This window comes from Ursus arctos, unplaced genomic scaffold, assembly GCF_023065955.2.
Source record: "Ursus arctos isolate Adak ecotype North America unplaced genomic scaffold, UrsArc2.0 scaffold_3, whole genome shotgun sequence".
NCBI classification, from domain to species: Eukaryota; Metazoa; Chordata; class Mammalia; order Carnivora; family Ursidae; genus Ursus; species Ursus arctos.
Genome location: NW_026622985.1, coordinates 96,380,724 through 96,401,978, shown reverse-complemented (window position 1 = coordinate 96,401,978; position 21,255 = coordinate 96,380,724). Strand labels below are relative to the sequence as shown.

The 21,255-nt window shown below is 60.1% G+C and overlaps 1 protein-coding gene across 3 annotated transcripts in view; it reads left to right on the top strand.

Annotated features, from left to right (window-relative positions):
* Positions 1-11,935, top strand: part of KCNH2 (potassium voltage-gated channel subfamily H member 2) — a 32,432-nt gene extending 20,497 nt beyond the window's left edge. The window contains exons 1-11 of one of the 3 annotated variants that reach the window (XM_044392266.3): positions 1,193-1,570; positions 4,229-4,657; positions 5,154-5,541; positions 5,833-6,032; positions 6,464-6,716; positions 7,915-8,108; positions 8,378-8,477; positions 9,060-9,332; positions 9,406-9,592; positions 9,907-10,084; positions 11,382-11,935. In XM_044392266.3, the coding sequence (XP_044248201.1) occupies positions 1,463-1,570; positions 4,229-4,657; positions 5,154-5,541; positions 5,833-6,032; positions 6,464-6,716; positions 7,915-8,108; positions 8,378-8,477; positions 9,060-9,332; positions 9,406-9,592; positions 9,907-10,084; positions 11,382-11,531 (2,460 nt within the window). In that variant the 5' untranslated portion in view covers positions 1,193-1,462 and the 3' untranslated portion in view covers positions 11,532-11,935. Of the gene's footprint in view, positions 1-1,192; positions 1,571-4,228; positions 4,658-5,153; positions 5,542-5,832; positions 6,033-6,463; positions 6,717-7,914; positions 8,109-8,377; positions 8,478-9,059; positions 9,333-9,405; positions 9,593-9,906; positions 10,085-11,381 lie in introns of those variants that run through there. The other 2 variants (XM_057304459.1, XM_026479082.4) reach the window with 2 other exon arrangements.
* Positions 11,936-21,255: the final 9,320 nt, after the last annotated feature.

Here is a 21,255-nt window from a genome sequence, read left to right as displayed (position 1 = left end):
TGAAGGAGGTATGGGGCAGAGTAGGGGCAGACCTATGGGAGACTTCAAATTAGAAGGGGCCACGGAGGTCAAGGTCAGGGCCCCCAGTTCTTCTAGGCCAACGTGATAAGCTAGGTGGAGGGTGGGGATCCTATGCTAGGGCCAGAATGGCTTGGAGGTGCCCATCCCTGTCCCCAAACCATGGGACAGGGGAGTTGTCTTCCCATGTCAGGAGGGGAGCGTATGATGGTGGGCGCACAGATACAGAGGGTTGAGGTCCCCAAATCCAGGGCCAGAGAAGACCGCCAGCCTTTGGGGGCATTGCCCAATGCTGTCTGGGGCCTGGTCTCCTGGCCCCTCCAGGCAGCAAGATTGCTGACACCACCCCTGCGGCCCGGTCCAACTCCTTCTTCATGTCCTGGCTTTCGGGGTGGGGTCAGGGGAGAGGGTCAGGAGTGGGGATCCCTGCAGTAGGTGAGGAGCTTGAGACAGTGGGGGCCACTGTCCCACACCTGCTGAGCCTCAGTCTCCGTGGCTCCCTCCTGCCCCTTGCACAGTAGCTCCCTGAGTTGGCCCGGGTGAGGGAGCTGCCCCCTTTCGCTCGCTGTTGTCGCTGCCAGCCTCCTCGGCCCTCCTCCTGGCCCTGCTCCCGCTGCCTCTGGCTCTCTGGGCTCCTGCCAGGTCTCCAGCCCCTTGGCCTTGACTCCAGAATGTTCCCCCTCACCCCAAGCCCCGTATCTGCCTGCCTACCCCTCTCCCCCTCCTGCCTCTGCCTCTCTTTCCACCTGGAGCCCGGGTGTCTGCCCTGCTACTGGGGCCCGCAGCGTGTGCCTGTCGTGGTGTGGTCTGTGCGTGGTCTGTATGTAGCGGCGTGCGTGTGTGTTCCTGGCTTTGCCTGTCACCAGGCGGTCTCTCCATCTCTGGGTGTCTGTCTGACTCTGGCTGGCTGGGCACTGGACCGGCGGGGCGGGGGTGTCGGGGAGACCATTAATCTGCGGTGACAGGCCTGGCTGCCGGGGGGAGGGGGAGGGGCGCGGGCTGCAGGAGCGGCTGCAGCAGGAGCCCTGATCGGGCCGCGGGGGAGGGGGCCGCTGGCCAGCACGGGCGGGGCGGGGGAGCCCAGTGTGGCAGGGTGGGGGTGGGGACCTGGGAGGAGGGGCCGGCTGAGGAGCTGAGGTTCCGACCGCGGCGCTGCTGCTGGGCTGGCGGCGGGCAGAGCGCAGCACCCTGGCAGCGGGGCCCGCACCAGGGGGCCATGGGCAGCCCGAGCCAGGTGGGCTGCTGTCCACACTCACTGCCAGGGTGACCCCGGCCCCAGGGCCCAGCCCCAGCAACCCTGGCTTCATGCCAGGGGCTGCCCTGGAAGCCAGGCCGCCAGCCTCTGGGGCGCAGCCTGGGCTGGGACTGCTGCTGGGGTGCAGGTGAGGCGCTGGCCGGGCCCTCGGGCTCCAGGGCAGTCAGGCTGGGGGGAGCCAAGTCCTCCATGGCGGCCCCAGCAGGGAAGGCGAGCAGGACAGGGGCTCTGCAGCCCAGGGCCCAGAAAGGCCGGGTGAGGCGGGCCGTGCGCATCTCCAGCCTGGTGGCCCAGGAGGTAGGTGACCACCCCCCCAGCCACTCCCTTTCCCTTCCTGGGCTGGGGCACTGAGACAGGCGCTGGCAAGTTGGGTGCGGCTTGGAGGACCCTGGCTCCTAGGCCGGGCCGGGAGAGGGCTTCTGAGAAGCAGGACGGGTTGGGGAGCCGTGGGGTCCGCAGCTCTGCTCATCCCACTGCTGGCCCCTGCTCGCTCTCCTCCAGGCCTGCTGGGCCTGGGTGGACAGTGTTTTTCTTGCCAGGGCTTCCCCTCTCCCAAGGCTTCCGTGGCCCACAGTCCTGGCTCTAAATACAAAAGGAGGAGAGGGAGAACAGGGATGAAATGGGTGCCCAGAGAGGATGACGGTGAGTGAACGGGGAGGAGAGGAACATGGTGGGAAAGTGAGAGGCCTGCCAGAAAAGCTCTGGGACCCTAATGCTCCTTGCCGTGGGCTGGCGTGGACACCGTGTGGGGGGAGGGAGGCTTGGGCTGCTTCCGGGGTCCAGATTTGGAGACTGAGGCCGAGGAGAGTGTGAGTTCAGGGGCCACCGGATGGCGATGAGGGCAGGTGGAGCTCAGCCACCTGGATCACCGCTTCCCTGGGGTGTGAGGTGCTGGTGGCTGCATAGCCCCCCCCCCCCCCCCCGCTGGTTATTCTGCAGGCTCCTCCTGGGAGTCACCTCTCTGCCCCCAGGGGCTTCTGTAGTGGGGAGCAGCTCAGGGCAGTTGGAGGTGGTTTGGGAGTGTGTCTGAGAATCCCCCTGAACTCCCTGCGCTCCTCCTAGTTGGGGAACAGGTGTGTGTGTGTGTGTGTGTGTGTGTGTGTGTGCGCGGGGGAGAATCCCACCCACAGGTGAGGACCCAGGATTTGGCTTAAATAAGCTTCAGTATTCTCTGGCACAGGAAGTCAAGGGGGGGTTACAAACCTGGGCCAAGGCCATACGGTAAGCAGCTGGTCGCAGAGCAGGGCCTGGCTCCTGTAAGCTGAGGTCTGTGGATCCAGGCCTTGAGTCCCGGGTTTGTCCCACGAGTGTGTGTTTGTGCACTGGCACCGTGCTGGTCTTGCTGGTGCAGACTCGAGGAGGGGCAGGGTCATGCTGTGGGTGTGGTCCCACACAGCCCCCAGGGCTCGGGGAGGAGCCCCATCCAGGGGCAGTTGTCTGTGGGAGCCTTGGTCCATTCTTTTTGGAGTCCTCACTTGACCCCTGAAAGTCCATTGCCTCATGCTGTCTGCCTTAAGAAGCAAGCAGCTTGGGCTGAAGGCAGGGCAGAAGTGGGGGCCTGGAAGCCCCCATGCTCCCTCCCCTCCCCCAGGCCCCAGCCGCTCCCCCAGCCATCAGATGTGTCTGGAGCTTCCATGACTCCCTGAGGGTGGCCAAACCCCTAACCATGGCCCGCGTTAACTTCCAGTTACTTCCTCTAAGGGGATGCTCTCCAAACAGTCCATCTGGGGATGGTGGGTCCAGGGGATCCCTGGCTTGAGTATGAATGGGAATCTTTGGGGGTTCCACCCACCCCGACTCTCTCCCAGCCCAGAGACCTGAGGATGTGGGGCCCTGGCACTCAGTGCTTCTGGAGTGAGGCCAGGAACCTTGGTTCTCGGTGTGGGTGAGGCTTTGGGTTTGGCTGCCTGGGGATGGCAGCGCCAGGCCTGGAGGGCCTAGGGACAGAGTCTGGGGTTGAGTCAGATGTCTGTGAGGGAGGATTCTAGGGGGCAGGGGGAGGCAACGGAGAACAGCCAGGCTCCTGGCCCAGCACGGGGAAGCTGGCCTCAGTTCTTCCTAGTTTGGCTTGGGAGGAGAATGGCACGGCTGCTGCTGTTTGCTGTGGATGGCAGGCCTGCCTCTGCCTGACCGTTGAGCCTGTGCAGGGCTGGGTAGGACACTTCTGCACATTCGCCTGCGTGCACGTCCGTCTGTGTGCATGTGGGTACATCTGTGGCTGGCTTAGGTTTTCTGTGGGCCTTTGTAGGAGTGTGGGAGGGCAAAGTTTGAGGTCTGGGGACAGGGGGCCTGGGGAGTGGCGGGGGTGTGTGTCTTGGTCACTTCCCAAGGGAGGCCAAGGGGCCTGAGTCTGGGTGGCTGGTACCCTTGCACCAGTGGCAAATGGACCTTTAGGCTCTCAGTCCCTGGGCCACCAGGAATGGCACTGCTATGGGAATGGCAGGGACCACCACCGTTTTATGTGTCGAAGCTATGGCTCCAGGGGTTATCACCCAGGCTTGGAGTCTAAGCCCTTGGAGCATTTTCTCTACTGGAATCATGGTGTGTGAGTGTGTGTGTGTGGTGTCTGTGTGGTGTTTGGGGGGCGCTGTGGGCAGGGTCGTGTGGTGGAGTTATAACCAGAGGTACGGGTGCACGTGGCTGGTGGGGAGCCGTCCTTCTGGATGTCACTGCCTGGTGCCCTGAGCTCAGGTAGCCAGACAGCAGGTCCGCGTGCTGCCTGGGGAAGAGGAGTGCCTGGCTGCCCCGGCGGGCAGGGGCTGTGGCCTCTGGCTGAGGGATGGGCATCCGGATGGACTCTTGTTAGCTTCTCCCTTACTTGCTCGGTCTCTTCTCCGGAGGCCCCCCCCAGAGATGACGCCTGCTCCCACCCTGGAGAGCCCGTGGCCTGCCCTCCCCGGCCCCGGACTCCAGGGCGCCATCATTCCATCGCCTCCGCCCCCCCCGCCCGTCCAGGTCCTGTCCCTGGGCGCCGACGTGCTGCCGGAGTACAAGCTGCAGGCGCCGCGCATTCACCGCTGGACCATCCTGCACTACAGCCCGTTCAAGGCCGTGTGGGACTGGCTCATCCTGCTGCTCGTCATCTACACGGCCGTCTTCACGCCCTACTCGGCTGCCTTCCTGCTCAAGGAGACAGAAGAGGGCCCCGCGGCCCCCGACTGTGGCTACGCCTGCCAGCCCCTGGCCGTGGTGGACTTCATCGTGGACATCATGTTCATCGTGGACATCCTCATCAACTTCCGCACCACTTACGTCAACGCCAACGAAGAGGTGGTCAGCCATCCCGGCCGCATCGCCGTCCACTACTTCAAGGGCTGGTTCCTCATCGACATGGTGGCCGCCATCCCCTTCGACTTGCTCATCTTCGGCTCTGGCTCCGAGGAGGTAAGTCGGCAGGGAGGCAGAGGCTGGGAGGGCACCTGGAAAAGGAGAGGAGGTGGTGGGGCCCAGGGGGTAGGGAGAGAAAGGGGGCATGGCAGGTGCCCCAGCTAGCCCATGGCCGCCGCCCTGTCCACATGAGCCGCTCGCCAGGTAGGGGTCCGGAGGGGCCGCCTTCTTCTGTTTGTCTATTGAACGAGGCCGCCATGTTCTAAGCACGTAGAAGTGGCCTGGGAACCAGTGGGAGTTCTGGCCAGGTCCCTTAGGGTGGGTTTTGTGCCCTTCTGAGTCCCGGTCTCAGCAGGGGACCCCGTGAGCCCTTTGTCCCAGAGCTAGCACAGAGATGAATGGGACTCCGTGCTGGGCTTAGGGAATGGGAGGGGCTTCGATCACTGGGAGGTTCTGGGGGAAGTCTTTGGGGATTTTACTTCAGTGACCCCGAGGGCTGCACTGCCCCACGACTCTTCATTAGCCCCCACACTGAACGCCCCCCCACCCCCAGCTGATCGGGCTGCTGAAGACGGCGCGGCTGCTGCGGCTGGTGCGCGTGGCCAGGAAGCTGGACCGCTACTCGGAGTACGGCGCGGCCGTGCTCTTCCTGCTCATGTGCACCTTCGCACTCATCGCGCACTGGCTGGCCTGCATCTGGTACGCCATCGGCAACATGGAGCAGCCGCACATGGACTCCCGCATCGGCTGGCTGCACAACCTGGGCGACCAGATCGGCAAGCCCTACAACAGCAGCGGCCTGGGCGGCCCCTCCATCAAGGACAAGTACGTCACGGCCCTCTACTTCACCTTCAGCAGCCTCACCAGCGTGGGCTTCGGCAACGTCTCCCCCAACACCAACTCTGAGAAGATCTTCTCCATCTGTGTCATGCTCATCGGCTGTGAGTGTGTCCCTGGGGGCGGGCGGCGGCTAGAGTCTGGGAGGAGCCCGTGATGGAGGAGAGGGAGGATGCCACATGGGCCAGAGTGGGGCCCCGGGACGTGGAGGCTCCCGGGACTACCATCGGGACACGTCTGGGAACTGGGACACCAGGGCACGTGGACCTGGGCTTCTGTGTCTGTGCGTCTCTCGCGTGTGCTTATGCGGAGGTGTGCCTGCGTGTGTCACTGACCCGGCGCCGGGGCGGGCGGGGTCCCTCGCGCGCTGACGGGCTGCGCACCCCCGCCCCCAGCTCTCATGTACGCCAGCATCTTCGGCAACGTGTCCGCCATCATCCAGAGGCTGTACTCGGGCACCGCCCGCTACCACACGCAGATGCTTCGGGTGCGCGAGTTCATCCGCTTCCACCAGATCCCCAACCCCTTGCGCCAGCGCCTGGAGGAGTATTTCCAGCACGCCTGGTCCTACACCAACGGCATCGATATGAACGCGGTGAGGCCCCTGGACTTCGAGGAGGGCTGGTGGCGGGCTGGAGGGAGCAAGGTCACAGAGATTTCTCTGGATGCAGGGAGCACCCTTGACAGTGTCACACTCTGTGGTTCAGGTGGTCGAGTTAGTGCTCAGAAGGCCCCTGAGAGAGGTGTGCTCCTCCTTTTGATAATGGAGCTCATTTACCGGGAGAACTCACACCACGAGGCAGGCCAAAGCAGGCCCTTTCACGTAGGCGAAGCATGGAAACCTTCCAACAGCCCCAGACAGGGATCGGTCTCTACACTGTACCCAAGAAAATGAAGCCGAGAGCAGCAAGGCGTCATCATGCCCGTGAGCGCACGGCTAGAAGGGGTGGACCCTCTGATGCTCCTCCCAGGGTCTCAGGGCCGGGGGCCTGAAGACAGGGTGCTGAGCCCGCCCACCACCCCCAGGTGCTGAAAGGCTTCCCCGAGTGCCTGCAGGCGGACATCTGTCTGCATCTGAACCGCTCACTGCTGCAGCACTGCAAGCCTTTCCGAGGGGCCACCAAGGGCTGCCTGAGGGCCCTGGCCATGAAGTTCAAGACGACCCATGCACCGCCAGGGGACACACTGGTGCATGCTGGGGACCTGCTCACCGCCCTCTACTTCATCTCCCGGGGCTCCATTGAAATCCTGCGGGGGGACGTCGTCGTGGCCATCCTGGGTACGGGGCTGGGTCAGGGGGGACCGGGTGCTGGGCTGGAAGTGCCTGCCGAGGCCTGGAGAGAGGTCTGAGCTCTCCGAGGACACAGTCGTTGGGGCTGTGGACCCAGGAGTGCCTGCAGGGGACCTTGAGTTCCTTTAATCACCTAAGCTTAGGCCCTCCAAGGGGGGGGACAGTGGAGAGGAGCCCTAGATGGGGTGGGGCTGCTGAACTCGGGGGGGGGGGGGTTCTTGGATTCTGCTCCCCCTCAGGCAGTGACACTCTTGCTTCCTTTTAAAGCAGGACCAAACCGGATATTCCAAGGTGGGCAGTGGAGGGACGTTATGCATATGATTTTGCTAAGGAAGTTTACTAAGCCCCTGCAGCCTCACGGGACACAGCCCAGCCCAGCCTGCACCATCTCCAAAGCAAGGGAGCCTTGCCCCTCTTCTCCTCCCATCCTAACTTTCCATCCTACCTGTCCACAGAGCAGGGGTGCCTGGCAAGGGCCTTCCTGCCCTCTGCCTGTCCTCCCCTTGCCCCTGCACAGCTGCACCTTAGTGCAAATGTGTCACAATGGGCCACTTTCGATTTTTATTTCTCAGTTCAGCACAAATACCTATACTCACTCCACAGACATCCCAAACACAAGTAAAACCAAAGGTTCACCACACAACACTTAACTTTACTATGTGTGATACATTCTGGTGTTATCTGTCCTGCGCTGTGATCAGTTATGTTAGCCTATTTTTTTTTGGCAAACAAAACGCCGGTCTCGTTTCCCTACTGTGTTATGATCTAAGCTCGAAGAACACCGAGGGCGCAGTGATTGGCCAGGAGGGTGTTTGGGACATGGGGTTTGGAGGGGGGTAAAAGTGGACTCAGAACCCAAGGAAGCCAGGATCATGGGCAGAGAGGGGGTATCCAGGCTGGTCCTGCTGGCTGTTTCCAGTTGTCAGAAGGCAGGGAGGTCCAAGCCCTCTACCCCCATCTACCCCAGGGCACTGAGACCAGGCCTCACAGGTCCTGCCTTTGGGCGCAGGGGGGAGATGGGGCTGGCTGAGGCTTCCCTGGCTCTGGGGGCTGGGGCTGGTGGGTGGGTGATCCCACTGAGGGGAGGCCCCTGGCCCCCAGCCCAGGGTGAGAAGGCCCAGAAGACAGGTGCCTTTTGCCTGTGCTGCTGCCCAGGGGCTGAACCTCCACTCTTGGTGGCCTCCAGGGAAGAATGACATCTTTGGAGAGCCTTTAAACCTGTACGCTCGGCCTGGCAAATCCAACGGGGACGTGCGGGCCCTCACCTACTGCGACCTGCACAAGATCCACCGGGATGACCTGCTGGAGGTGCTGGACATGTACCCTGAGTTCTCCGACCACTTCTGGTCAAGCCTGGAGATCACCTTCAACCTGCGGGACGTGAGTGCGCTGCCCTGAGCAGGCCTCGCCCTGGTGGCTGCCCCCAGCTGTGCGACCTCTCTGGGCCTATTTCCCTGCCTGTCAAATGGTGTCAAAGTCCCAGCCGCACTCAGCCCTCCCCCTTGGGCAGGGGTGACATCTGTGCGGGAGCGCTTCCTCACAGCGGATGCTCTGGGCCCCACTTTCTCTCTATGTTAATGAGGGGGTGTGGGCTGACCCGGGCCGGGCAGGTGGGCGCAGAAGGGCCCTGACACCGCTTTTGGTTCTAGACGAACATGATCCCCGGGTCTCCGGGCAGCGCGGAGTTGGAGAGCGGCTTCAACAGACAGCGCAAGCGCAAGCTGTCCTTCCGCCGGCGCACCGACAAGGGTGAGGCGGGGGCGGGGTGGGGTGAGGCGGGGGCGGGGTGGGGTGGGGCGGGGCGAGGTGGGTGGGGTCCAGGTGAGGTGGGGTGGGGGCCAGAGCGCAGGTGTGGCGGTGTCAGCTGCGCCTGGGCTCTGCAGATTTTCGCGCCCCTACCTTCAGTGATCCCCACTGTCTCACCCCACCTGCGTAAAATGCTGTCCATTCTCCAATCCCCACTTGAACTGGCACCTCCTCCGGGAGGCCCCCTTCCACCCTCCTGGGCGGGAGAGTGCCGGCCTCTTTGGGCCCCAAGCGGCTGGTGTTTCTGGCGCTGTCTTGAACTGATATGGGGCGAAGAGACAGCACAGAGGAGGGCGAGGGGAGCAGCGACGACGGGGGTCCCAGAGAGCCCCGCCCATTAGTGCCACTGCCCGTGCTTCTCAGTCAGCAGCCGGAGAAGACCTGGCCCCGCTCCTGGTTGCTCTCAGTCCTCTTGAGCATGGGGAAAAGAGCAGAAGAAACAGCCCTGTCCCAGGCCTGCTCAGTCCCCTCCCCTCCCCTTCTGCGCCTCCTTCCTTCTCTGAGGCCCTTCTCTGTTTCCCACAGACCCGGAACAGCCAGGGGAGGTGTCGGCCTTGGGGCCGGGCCGGGCGGGGGCAGGGCCGAGTAGCCGGGTCCGGCCAGGGGGGCCGTGGGGGGAGAGCCCATCCAGTGGCCCCTCCAGCCCTGAGAGCAGTGAGGATGAGGGCCCAGGCCGCAGCTCCAGCCCCCTCCGCCTGGTGCCCTTCTCCAGCCCCAGGCCCCCCGGAGAGCCGCCGGGTGGGGAGCCCCTGACGGAGGATGGTGAGAAGAGCAGTGACACTTGTAACCCGCTGTCAGGTAGGGTAAGGGCCATCGCAGGTGGGTGGGGTGTGGCATCTGACGAGGCCTCAACCCAGCTCTCTGGCTCCAGGGGCCTTCTCAGGAGTGTCCAACATCTTCAGCTTCTGGGGGGACAGTCGGGGCCGCCAGTACCAGGAGCTGCCTCGCTGCCCTGCCCCCACCCCCAGCCTCCTGAACATCCCTCTGTCCAGCCCGTGCCGGAGGCCCCGGGGTGACGTGGAGAGCAGGCTGGATGCCCTTCAGAGGCAGCTCAACAGGTGAGGGCGGCTCCTGGGATCGTGCTGTGCCCCCAGCCATGGTCGAGGGGGTGAGCGTGGCAGGGGGTATGTGATCCGCGGGTTTGTGGCCGTGTTTTGGAGAAGGGGGGGGTGTATTCTGTGTGGGCCTGTCTGTGTGCGCCGCACCTTGACCTCCTCCTTCCATTCAGTGCCGAGACCCGGGCCGCACCCCTAGAGTGAAGAGGGAGCCTGGGGTTGACCAGCTGGCTGGTCCGTAAGGTGGTCCCGAGGTCCCAGTGACTGGTGTCCCCACGTCCCCGAGAGCCAGAGCACCCTCCTCCTTCTTGCCCCAGGCTGGAGACCCGGCTGAGTGCGGACATGGCCACTGTCCTGCAGCTGCTGCAGAGGCAGATGACTCTGGTCCCACCCGCCTACAGTGCTGTGACCACCCCAGGGCCTGGTCCCACCTCCGCCTCCTCTCTGCTGCCTGTCGGCCCCATTCCCACCCTCACCCTGGACTCGCTTTCTCAGGTAAGTTCCAAAGCCCCCTCCCTGCCCAAGGCACCCTGGCCCTGCCTTCTCTGACCCGGTTCCACCCCAAACCTGCTTTGCTGTCCTTTCGCTCGGCGCTGGGCCTCAGCTTCCTCCCACCCCCGTCTCTGCCCTCGTCCTGGACCGAACTCCTGGAGGAACACTTCTTCAGGAGCTGCAGGCCCCCAAACCAAAGCCCCCCAAAAGCTGGGCCAAGGAAGACAGCAGGCTGAGAGGTGTCACCTAAATGACCAGACCCACCAAGGTGTCTGTGTCATGGCCATGAGGGGTCTCTCGAGGAGGGGACTGGGTGAGCCTGGGGCCCGGTGGTGGGGCCTGCGTGCCAGCACACCTTTGCGACAGGGTCCTGGCTCCCTGCCGTGACTGGCGCTGCTCAGCCCCTGCTCCACTGCCAGCCGATGGCGCTCGCACTGGCTGCCTTGCCGGGCTGTCTGGAGGGCTTTGGCGAAGCCCCAGGGTAGCACTTCTGGCCTGCATCTCTGCTCTTCTGCTGGAGTGGGCTGCCGTTGCACTCTGTCCTCTCCTGAGTGGACATGTGTGTTCCCAGCTTTCTGACAAGACAGCTGTGCCTGGGCCCCAGGAAGGGGGCTCTTCTGGCTCCCAGAGGTGGCCTGGGATCTGCTCCCCTCCTTCCTCTGGCATCTGCTCCCCCTCCCATATGCTGCCTGCTCCTGTTTGCAGACACCAGGGCCCACGTCAGCAAATGTGCCAGTCTCCCTTCACGGCCTCCCCCGCGGAGATCTCACAGCACACTCGTCAGCATCCACAAACCCCTCCCGCCTGCCCTGGCACTCTCCCTGGCCTTCCGAGGCCTGGCCGCCAGCCTGCCTCTGTTTCTAGGTCCCCGAGTTCTTTCTAGATTGGAGGAAGGAGCCTCGTTTCTCTTTCTGCCCCAACTCAGGGCCCCTTTTTCTGGGTTGGGTTTGGATTCATCTGCCATATTCCCCGGGGAAGGGAGTGGCTGTAGCCTGGAGTTCTCCGCTACGTCAGGGGCAGCTCCCAGGGCTCCTGGCTGCCCGGTTTGGCTCTTGCCCATGGAGAGTGCACTTCTCTGCTTGCAACCTCAGCGCCTCCCCTTCGTACCCCAAGTGCTGCTCTGTGTGCCTCGGCTCTTCTTGTCACCTCCGACCCTCTACTGTCCTCCAGTCCTCTGTCACAAAATTCTCCTGACCTTCTCTGTCCTCTGACCCTCCTCTTTATTCCCCTGACAGCCCCCTCTCTCCCCTCCCTCCCCTTCCACAGTCTTCCTCATCTGCTCACACTGTCTTCTCTGCAGGTTTCCCAGTTCATGGCGTTTGAGGAGCTCCCCCCGGGGGCCCCGGAGCTCCCCCAAGATGGCCCCCCTCGACGCCTCTCCCTGCCGGGCCAGCTGGGGGCCCTCACCTCCCAGCCCCTGCACAGACATGGCTCAGACCCCGGCAGTTAGTGGGGCTGCCCGGTGTGGACACGTGGCTCACCCAGGGTTCAGCGCACTGCCTGGGCCCCTCCCCTCAGAGGCCCTGCCCAGGAGGCCCTGGCCGAGAAAGGGGAGAGGAACATGAAGGCACAGCCCCTCCCCCAGCCCTTGGGACCATCTCCTCCTGCAGTCCCCTGGGCCGCTATGGGAGCGGCAGGGGCAGGGACAGGGCCGGGCAGTGGACGGGGGTCTGTGGTCTCCCCACTGCCCTGGGGGCATTAGCTGGTCTAACTGCCCGGAGGCACCCGGCCCTGGGCCTTAGGCACCTCAAGGACTTTTCTGCTATTTACTGCTCTTACTGTTAAGGATAATAATTAAGGATCATATGAATAATTAATGAAGATGCTGATGACCATGAATAATAAATAATTATCCTGAGGAGACTCCAGCGGTGCTGGGAGGGTGGGGCCGTCGGCATAGGCTGTATCCTGTGTTCACACTCACACACGTGTGCACACGTGCACCGGGGTCTCTGGGGATCGGGTGCGTCTGCGTGTACGGGGCCTGCAGGGGCTGCCAGGATACTTGGGTGTGGAGTGTGCATACAGGGGTGCTCCCTGGGAGCTGCCGAGGGTCACCTCCGGGGATTCCTGCCTCTGTGGGGCCCTGCTTCCTTGCGGCCCTGGATTCAGGATAGCAAAGAACCGCCTGGATTGCTTTGAATAGAGAGGTCGTCCTAATGGGATGCAGTCCTGGGTCCAGCCCCTCAGGGTCGTGTTTTGCTGGGTGGCATACTGGCTCCCAAAGCTGGCCCCACGGGCTGGTAACGCAGCCGCACACTGGCTTGTCGCCTTACACACTTCACAATCCCAGCCCACGCTGACCCTAACCTGGGGCTGTATTGCTTCATTCTGGTCCATATCCCCCTGTCCCCTGACTTGGCCTTATCTTGACCTTAACCCAGACTCACGCAGACCCTGTATAGTTGGGCCCCCACAGCACTCCAAGTGTGGGCACACTGCTTTTCTCAGCCCCGGCCAGAGCTCCGGGTGTCTGACACATGGGCCTCACTTGGTCACTATGATCTCCTGAGCGCCTGTGACCCTTGATCACAGAGTTGCTGCCTAGAGAGGGTGGAACTTTTTGGGTGGCTCATTGCCTTACTGGGGAAACAAGTCAGAACATACATCCTGGGGCCAGGGAAGGGTTGTGCGTGCACACACACGCACACACACACACCCTGCTGGTCTTGCGAAGACACACAGCCTCCTGGAGCAGTGGCTGGCCGTGACCGTGGCAGGCACCTGCTGGCCAGCAGGAGGAGCCGATGGGCAGTGGCCAGCTCTGCTTGTAGGCAACAGTGCTGCCTCAGGCCTCTGGAGCCCACGGAGCAGTTTCCCACTTAATCCCCACAACCCCTGACCCTTTGAAGTGGGTTTGTTAACCTTGCTTTAAAATCAAATGTGGCTGTTCTGTCTGTGCCTGGGGTGGGGTGGGTGTTGGGAGCAGAGACCCTGGTCTGTGAGCAACCTGGAGGGTTCTTGCTGTGCTCAGGGCAGGGAGGGGAGAAGGGAGAGAATCTCCCCCTGTCCAGGTGACTCTGCCCCAGGGCCCTGGCTCCCCTCCCGGGATCTGCCGCACCTGCTCATCCCTTGGGAGTTCACACACAGGGCTTCCTGGTGGGTTGATGTATGCAATGTTGGGGGTGGGGGTGGGGGTGGGGGTGGTGAGTAGACCCCCTCAGTACGGGGCAGAGACAGAGCCAGGCAGAGGTGACCGTGCAGCTACTGGTGAGAAGTAATGTCCAGACAGCTCAGTGCACCTGGCTCACTGGGTCCTTACGAGCTGGGCCAAGAGTGCACTCTGCTGCTGGCTCCATCCTTGTTACCGTCTGCCCTTGGCCTTAGAGTATCCTTGTCCTGGAACTCAGCTACGGTTCATACCACTCTGCCCCCGTGCAGGGGTGGAGGCTGGGGGAGCCTGGGGAGGGGCTGGGGGCCGTCCCAGTGAGTCAGGACTGGTGCTGGTGAGCACCTGGTGGGGAGGGAGCACGATGCCAGCCCCCGCAGTCAGCCACTGGCCCTGTGTAGGCTTTGGCGCTTGTCTGCGATGAAAGCACATGGACGTCCCAGGGGTCAATTGGTTCAGTCTGTATGGGGGAGCTGCCAGTGTGGTTAGGATGCTCCGTGCCAGGCCCCTGCTGGGAGCTACTGCTGAGGTTCGATGGTGGGTGGAGGACATTTACTGGATCATTCTACCCATCCAGATGCAGCTAGGTGCTTGGGGTGTGTGTCATTTAACCCTTAGGTGTACGGGTACCAAGTGGGAAGATGAAGGTTCAGCATGGTCAGTGCCTGGCAGGTGCTCCCACTGCTGACGGGTGACAGTGCACAGTTTCAGACTGCGTGGGAGGAGGGACAGCAACCCTCCGGCCACAGCGCGGGGCTGACACTCGCTACCCACAGGGCGCAGGCTCAAACCTGGGCCTAGTGGGGCCTGAAAGGCAGGCGGGGGTGCTGTGACTGGGAGTGCAGCCCAGTTTGGGAGTCTTGCATGCAGATGCCCCCAGCTCCTGCTCCCGGCCTGCTCTGGCCGTCCCGTCTCCTCCTGCCAGCCCGGGTCTGTTCTGCCCAGCGCACATGAGTAGTGCCATAAGCCACTGCTGTGCCTGCAGCCCTGGAGCTCTCTGCTGGGCTGAGGAAAGTCGAGTTTTGGGGCAGGGTCCGCCCAAAGCAGAGGCGGCCATGGCCACCCAGAGTGGGGCCCTGGCGCCAAGCTGGCTGCACCTTATGGGGTCCTTGTTGCGTCCCTGAGACCTGAGGGTTCTCAGGTGTGTTGGAGAGGGGTGGGTGGAGCTCTAGCTCCTGTGTTCCAGCTGGGAGTACAGCCTAACGGCAGGCTGCATCCCTCCTGGGCCACCCTTGCTCTCTGTGCATCGCCCACTCTTTCAATGCCCACCTCATCTTATTTGTTCTTTTATTTCCTTTCCTTTCCTTTTGTTTTATTATTTTATTTTTTGTAGAAACCCTCAGTATAAATGCTTTGGAAGGGAGATGAAGGGCCATCAGAAGCCAGTAGCCTGGGAGCCTGGTAGAAGGGGTGCTTAAGGAATATCACTCCTGGAGCCCAGAAAGAGAGAAAGGAAGGAGGCATTGGGAGTGCTGCACAGCCCTCTACACGCTAGGCTGTTCCACTCTAGCCTGAGACAGTAGATAGAGAGCAGCGGCTCCATGGAGGTGGGGCCTGTTCGTTCTGCAGGGCCTAGAACAATGCCTGGCATGGGGATGTGCTCAGTGTTTCCTGAATGGATGGATGGATGGATGGATGGACGGACGGACAGATGCAAACACTGCCGCCCTCTCTGGGACAGAGACCCTTGGGTTGGACAGGCAGAGGCCCGGGGGAGGTCTCACATGGCTGGCAGAAGCAGAAGGAAGGCATCTTCCCAGGGCTCTCCTCTCACCTTGTGTCTCCCCATCCCCCCCACCCCGTCACCAAGTTCTCCCCCATGCCAGTCCTCACGTCTGCTCGACACAGCTCTGTGGCAACTGCTCACTGCCCCAGACCCGCTCCCTGGCTTCCCCTGTCACCTGGACTTTGGCGGAGGGAGAGGCAAAGGTGAGAGTAAAGTCCCCTCCTCTCCTGCAGAGCTGGGCACCCGGGTGTTGGGGATTTGTGGTCCAGAGCTGAGGGTCCTTCCAAACCAAGAGGGCCAGAAGGGTGGGGTTGGGGCGGAAGAGGCTGGAAAATGATCTGGGCAGGAAGGCAGGTAGCAGAGCTTGGAGCTGGAATGTGGTCAGGGCTGGGGATAGGACCTGACGACGGGATGGGACCAGGCTGCCTCCCCCCACCTCTGCCTCTGCAGCTGACGGTCCAGGAGCCGAGTGAGGCCCTGCTGGTGTGTCCTTGCCTGGGAATCCAGCCACTGCTCAGGGTCCAGATGCAAGCTTGCCCCCTACCTGGCCTTCTCTGGACTCTCGCCCCTGCTCAGCCCAGACAGGGGCAGCCCTCACACTTCATGAACAAATAAGAGTGATCAATGAGCCTTGAGCATGCTTTGTGGTGAGAATTATTCCTACTGCCTCCAACCAAAGCCCAAGAGGCTGAAGTCACTTGCCAGACATCCTCAGCTCTAGAGTGGAGTGGAGTGTGGACCTGGGGGGCCAAGGCTCTACCTGCTGGTTTAACTCTTGGGCGCACTGCAGCCCTTGCTCTAAGGGCGGTGTCTTTGCAAGGGTCTGGGATTTCGAGAACCTTCTCTCCCTTGCAGACTTTTGTACCTTCTGCTTCTTTGTCTGGAGGGCCCTTTGTTTGGTGAATTCCTGATGGTCCTTAGGTGATTCTTGGAAGAAACACTTGGATCACCTCCTCCCTGGGGCTGGGGGCCCCTCTGTGCTACTGCAGCACCCTCCCCTCTCCCCATTCTCCCCTCCCTACACTGGACTGCCAGATGGGGGGGGGGCTTATTGTCTCTGGCTACACTGTGTCTCTGTTTCCGCCCAGCACCAAGCACAGCGGCTTCCCCAGAACAGACACTGAGCAATTTCCTAAAGGAACATTTCTGGATTTGGGTAGCGGTTAGCAATAACATCCTTAACGTCAAAAGGGCCTGCATGCTTGACTTTAGGGGTTTGTGTCTTCTAGGCTTGGGGCACGAGGGCTGAGCAAGCAGCTCGGGGTTTCTGGCACTCCCTGAGTCTCTCCAGCTACGAGCAGACATGGATCTGGTACCCAGGAGGTGGCGCCTAAGCGTCCACGTTCTTTGCGTCTTCCACCCTGTTCGCTTGGCTCAGCTCAATACTTGGGGTTGGGTCCCTGCTCTGCGTTACAATTAGGGACCTTGTCTGGTGCCCTCTGGGGCTGGAATCCCTGCTGGTGGGCATCTCAGGGCACATCTGGACATCCCGTGATGGCCACTGCTATCCTGAGCTTTGGGGAGCCCCTGCTCTGCTTCTCAGCACTACCCTCTCGGGTGCCGTGACCCGAATCTGGCCAAACCTTCAGAGGCAGCCCTACAGCCTGGCTGATTTTTCTAGGGTCTGTTCTCTGCAGGGTCAGGGAAGGAGGTCTGATGTCAGGCCCTTTCTGCCACTCACCTGCCCACGCTGCGTGAGCACATGGACCAGACTGTGCTCAGGCCCTGAAGGGAGAGATGACACAGGGCCCTTTGTCCTTTCCAGACTTGCCTGCCCTTATACTTCCCCTGCCCTGTGCCTGACACTCCAGCCACATGAAATCATGTCCTGTTAACTGTGCTCGGGTCCCCCCTGCGTTTGCTCCATCCTTCCCTCTTCTTGGAATGCAGACTCTGTCTTTCCTGGTCTAGGGAAATCCATCCATCCTTCAAGTCCTCGCTCAGATGTTGCCTCCTGCAGGACATTTCTCTGGGCTTCTCTGTGGACCTAAGCTTCCTTATAGCTCTGGCCTCAGACCTTGTTACAGCCCCCACCACACCCCACCTGTTGTTTTGTCTATTTTCCAAAAGGGGACGGGCTGAATATTGTCATCTTTACATCTCCTCCAAGACGCCTTCGTCGTGGCCCTGGAGAGACTTTGCCAGCATGTCTTGCTCCCAGTGTGTCCAGTTTCCGGCTGACCTCCCACTACTTCCAGGCTCCCACTACTGCTCTCCATGTGGCTGCCCATTAGTCCTCTGATGGTCAAGGCTGAGGGAGATGCCTCCTAGGGCTTTTCAGTTCCAACTTCTGGTCCGTGGGACACATATTTCTCCCAGGTGGCAGACAGTCCAGTGGGAACTGTAAAGAACTCAAACGCTGCTCAGGTGAGACCTTACCTGCTTCTGGTAAGAGGCGTCTTCCTCACTGGCGTCTTGCTGGCCTCACCGCATGGGGACCGTACGAAGGACACGCAGGGGGTCAGTCTATCTCAAGTCCTCAAAAATACTGAAACAAATTTGAAGCACAGAGTCTTCTAAGGTGATTATTTTGAGACACTTTTAGATAATTATATGTCATAAAAGAGTGGCTGGTGTGAAAGTTAAAGATGATTTAGTAAAAGATTGTATAGTAACAGTTCTCTTAAAGCTGCATGCGTGCGCGATATTAAACCCTACAAAAGCTCAATTTTTCTTGACGTATCAATGCAGGAGCATTTTCAATAAAGTGATTCCTATTACCCTATTTTCTAAAAGTCCAAGTACAGTTTGATTTTTTTTTTGTTAACTTCTGTCTTCCAAATTAAAGGAGGATATATTCTCAGACATTTGTTTAACTAATCGGCTTCATTATTTTATAATCACACCTTGTAAGTGAGTCGGAAGTCTGGAAGAGCCATTGCTAAGAAACCAGAGCAGAAGAATTTAGCACAACTGTCTTACCATTATTTTAAAATTAGCACTAGCATAAGGTCTGGCTGCAAAAGACTTAGATGCTAACTGGCAAGAAAATCAGTCATTAGGGAAACAGACTGGAGAGGGCTCGCACAGCAAGCCACCGCGTGTAACGGCTTTGCTTCCCCTTCCTGCTCTACCAGAAGCTGACAGCCAGAGAATCAGAGGGAACTTGATGATTAGGGACACTAGGAAGGTCAAATGAGGCTGTTCTCGCGGTCTTAAGCAGCCGGAGTGGAATAAAACTCTTAGCAGATGGGAAAATGACCGCAGAGTGCTTCATTTTAATGTCAGACTGCCCTGGGCGTCTTGGAATTGTGACTGTCCTGCAGGGAAGTTGGTTTTATGTGGGGCACCGAGTGACCATAAAGAAGAGTTATTCTCAGGGCTGGTGCGAAGAGCGTGGGGAAATGAGGATTGGTTGAGAAGCCATCAGTGACCTGACTCAGCTGTCCTCTGTCGGCCAGCTCTCGGGGAGCGCTTCCCTTAAAATGATGAGAAATGGGTCATGCCCCATCCCGTGGAGAGAAGGGTAAGCCCAGTGTCTCCCCATGTTTCTGTGGAGGTCCGAGGGGCGAGGCTTCTGCTCTGGGTTAATCCCCCTGTGATGCGTGTCTCTGTAGGCACCTGACTTGTAAGCATGCTGTGGACCCCAATGTCTGCTGCCAGTCTCCCCCATGCCACCCTGACTCAAGCCGGACACATCCCCCGACCCGCTTCATTGTCCCCAAGCACCACTACGAAGGCTGTCGTGTGTAGCAGATGATCACTGAGGCGGTGGGGTTGCCGTGGGTGCTGGGGGGAGTCATCTCACTGCACAGCCCGGAAAACAACCGAAAAGATGATCTCAGACATTCCAGTTCTAAATTCTTGGCTGCCTCCTTCCCAGTGCCTTTCTCACTGGCTGACCTCCTTCCTAGTTCTTCCAAGACCCTCTTGGTTGGTTCCCATTTTTCTGAAGACACTTCTCTGCCTCTTATTTTTCCCACTTCCCTGGCTTGCTCCCAGACACTCAGATTTCCCCTCAACGGTCTGGGCAGATACATTCATGTCTCTCCAGGCTCCTCTCAGCAGACGTTGCCCAAGGCTCTAAACTTCTCCTTCCAAGAGACCCTTCCAAGCTCCTGGGACGCTATCCAGATATACATCGGAGGGACCCAGAGATGAACTAACCATGGTCCTAGAAAGGAGAGGTGGCTGCAGTAAAGCCTGCCTGCCTTCCTTCTTTCCTTCCTCCCTCCCCCCTTTCCTTCCTTCCTCCTTTCTCCTTCCCCCTTCCTCCTTTCATCCCTGCCCTCCCTCCTTCCTGGTTAGAGAGTAGTTTTCCCACAACACTTAGTGATTCCTAATGAGGCACTGAGCTCTAGAGTTGGGCACTTAGATGGCGAAGAGCATGCACGGCAGAACGGGAGGCAAAGAGCCCAAGAGAACAGAGCGTGGTCCGGATCTGAGGCTGTCTCGGCTCCGCCCACACAGGCAGTCCTGAAGGACATGAAGATAGTGCTTGATTTTAGTCCAGGCTATTCAGTCCAGGTCTTAGGAAAGTTTGTTCATGAGCCAGTTAGCTTCCCTCTTGCAAAGGCACAAAGTACAGCTCCAGCCGAGGTCACTCTCCTGGGACCTCCCGTGTTTGGTGAGGGAACTGGGTCTGGGAGGGACTGTAAGTGCCACTGCTGATTAGAGACCCAGGTCGCATCAGACCTGGTCCTGAGGCAGGGCTGGGGGCAAAGCCTTGCTTGCCGGGGATGGACTCATGGTTTCCCTGCTAGCTTTTTGCCAGCTGACTGGCAAACGTTGAATGGTCTGGGTCACTGTCAAATTAGTGGTTTGGAAATGAATAAAATGCGGAAAAGTTGCAAGTAGCTTTGGTAGAGAGGCAGCTCGTCTGACTCAGTGCTTGGTGGCTTGGAAGTAACCGATGCCAGTGGGACCAGCACTTCCCTCTCTGCACACCAACCTCACAGGACAGCATCTCCCCGGCTCCACACCCTGGTGTAGCCCCGGCAGCCGGGGCCAGTGCTACTGGACTGCCTGCCCTTCCGTCTCACTCTGGGCCGAGCAGACTGGACTGTCTGCAGCAGTCGCCAGTCCAGGCTCCCCTGTCTTGACTTTACAGCTCGACCAAGAGCACAATAGTTTTCAATTCAAGCATTTTTCTCGAGCTCCACCTGGAATGGCAGAGAGCCAGGATAGGCCCGCAGAGAACAGAGTTTATCCCCCTCAAGTTTCAGTGGAGGAGAATGGGGCCCGAAGTTGCCAAAGACCCGCGTGTTAAGGGCTAGCCCCCCCGCAGGCCAGGAGCCGTGTTGGACGCAAGGATGGTAGCGTGAGCCCCAACCATGCGCTTCAGCCTCTCCTGGTCCAGCTGCAAACACGGGAGGGAAACGTGAGGGGTAAGCAAGCCCCCACTCCTGTGAGGGGCCGCAGAACTTCTTTTACCGAGAGTCGAGTCCTCCTGTCCTCCAAGATTGGCCTCGCCGGTGGCCTTCCCCACGAAGACTTGCCAGTGACCCTCTGTGACATTTCTGTGACACTCCATGCTCCTCTGTCCTGGGCCAGCTCTTGGTTGTGAGAACTGTGTTGGCCAAGCCGAGCTGGAATTTAGAGGAACAGCTCTCTAGTGTGGATGGAGATGCTCTCCTCGCTAATGACATGTCCATTCTGAGACTTCCTGGCTGACGACAGGCACGTCCTTTCAGCTCTACTGCATAGAGGGGCTCCCTGTGGGGTTTCCAGGGAGGGGACGGGGCTGAACTGTCTAGAATGTGGCAAGAAAGAGCTGGCGCCCCTCATTTAGCCTATCTGCCCTGTGACCACTTCCCAGTTTTCTCAATTCTGGGTTTTCCCCTGAGTGCAGGACGTCTCCTGACTCCTGGGGAGGCGTGTCAGCACCTTGCCCCTTGTCCATCTCTGTGTTGGTCAAGGACAGCTTGTAATGTGGGGGGAGTGCTCAGTCTCCAGTAACGGAGGCTCCCTCTGACTGTGATGTGTCTGCTTCCAGTCCTTGTCATCCTTTCTCCCTACAAGAAAGCTGGAAGCTGCCCCCTGCCGGACCAGGGGTCCACGCGAATGACAGCTTGGGACCCAGGTAAACTCGAGTTAGAAGCCATTTCTGCTCAGAGCCACCTGTGTGCCACCTGCTTACCTGAGATCTGATCTCACCTGTGGCCACGCTCCCACTCCCAGGTGGTGGGCCCCAGATGACTCTAGCAAGGGCTGAACTTGCATTTCTCGCTCAGAAAGAAATGGCTGGGGCAGGGGTTTTCTGGGCTGACACGGTATTCTCTTTCCTGTAGAGGGGAGCTTGAGAAGGGGCTTCTGTAGTCACAGCAACGCCCCATCATTCTCTGAAACCTTTCCCACTTAGGGGAGGAGTCCACAAATATGGCATCTGAATTTGGTAGG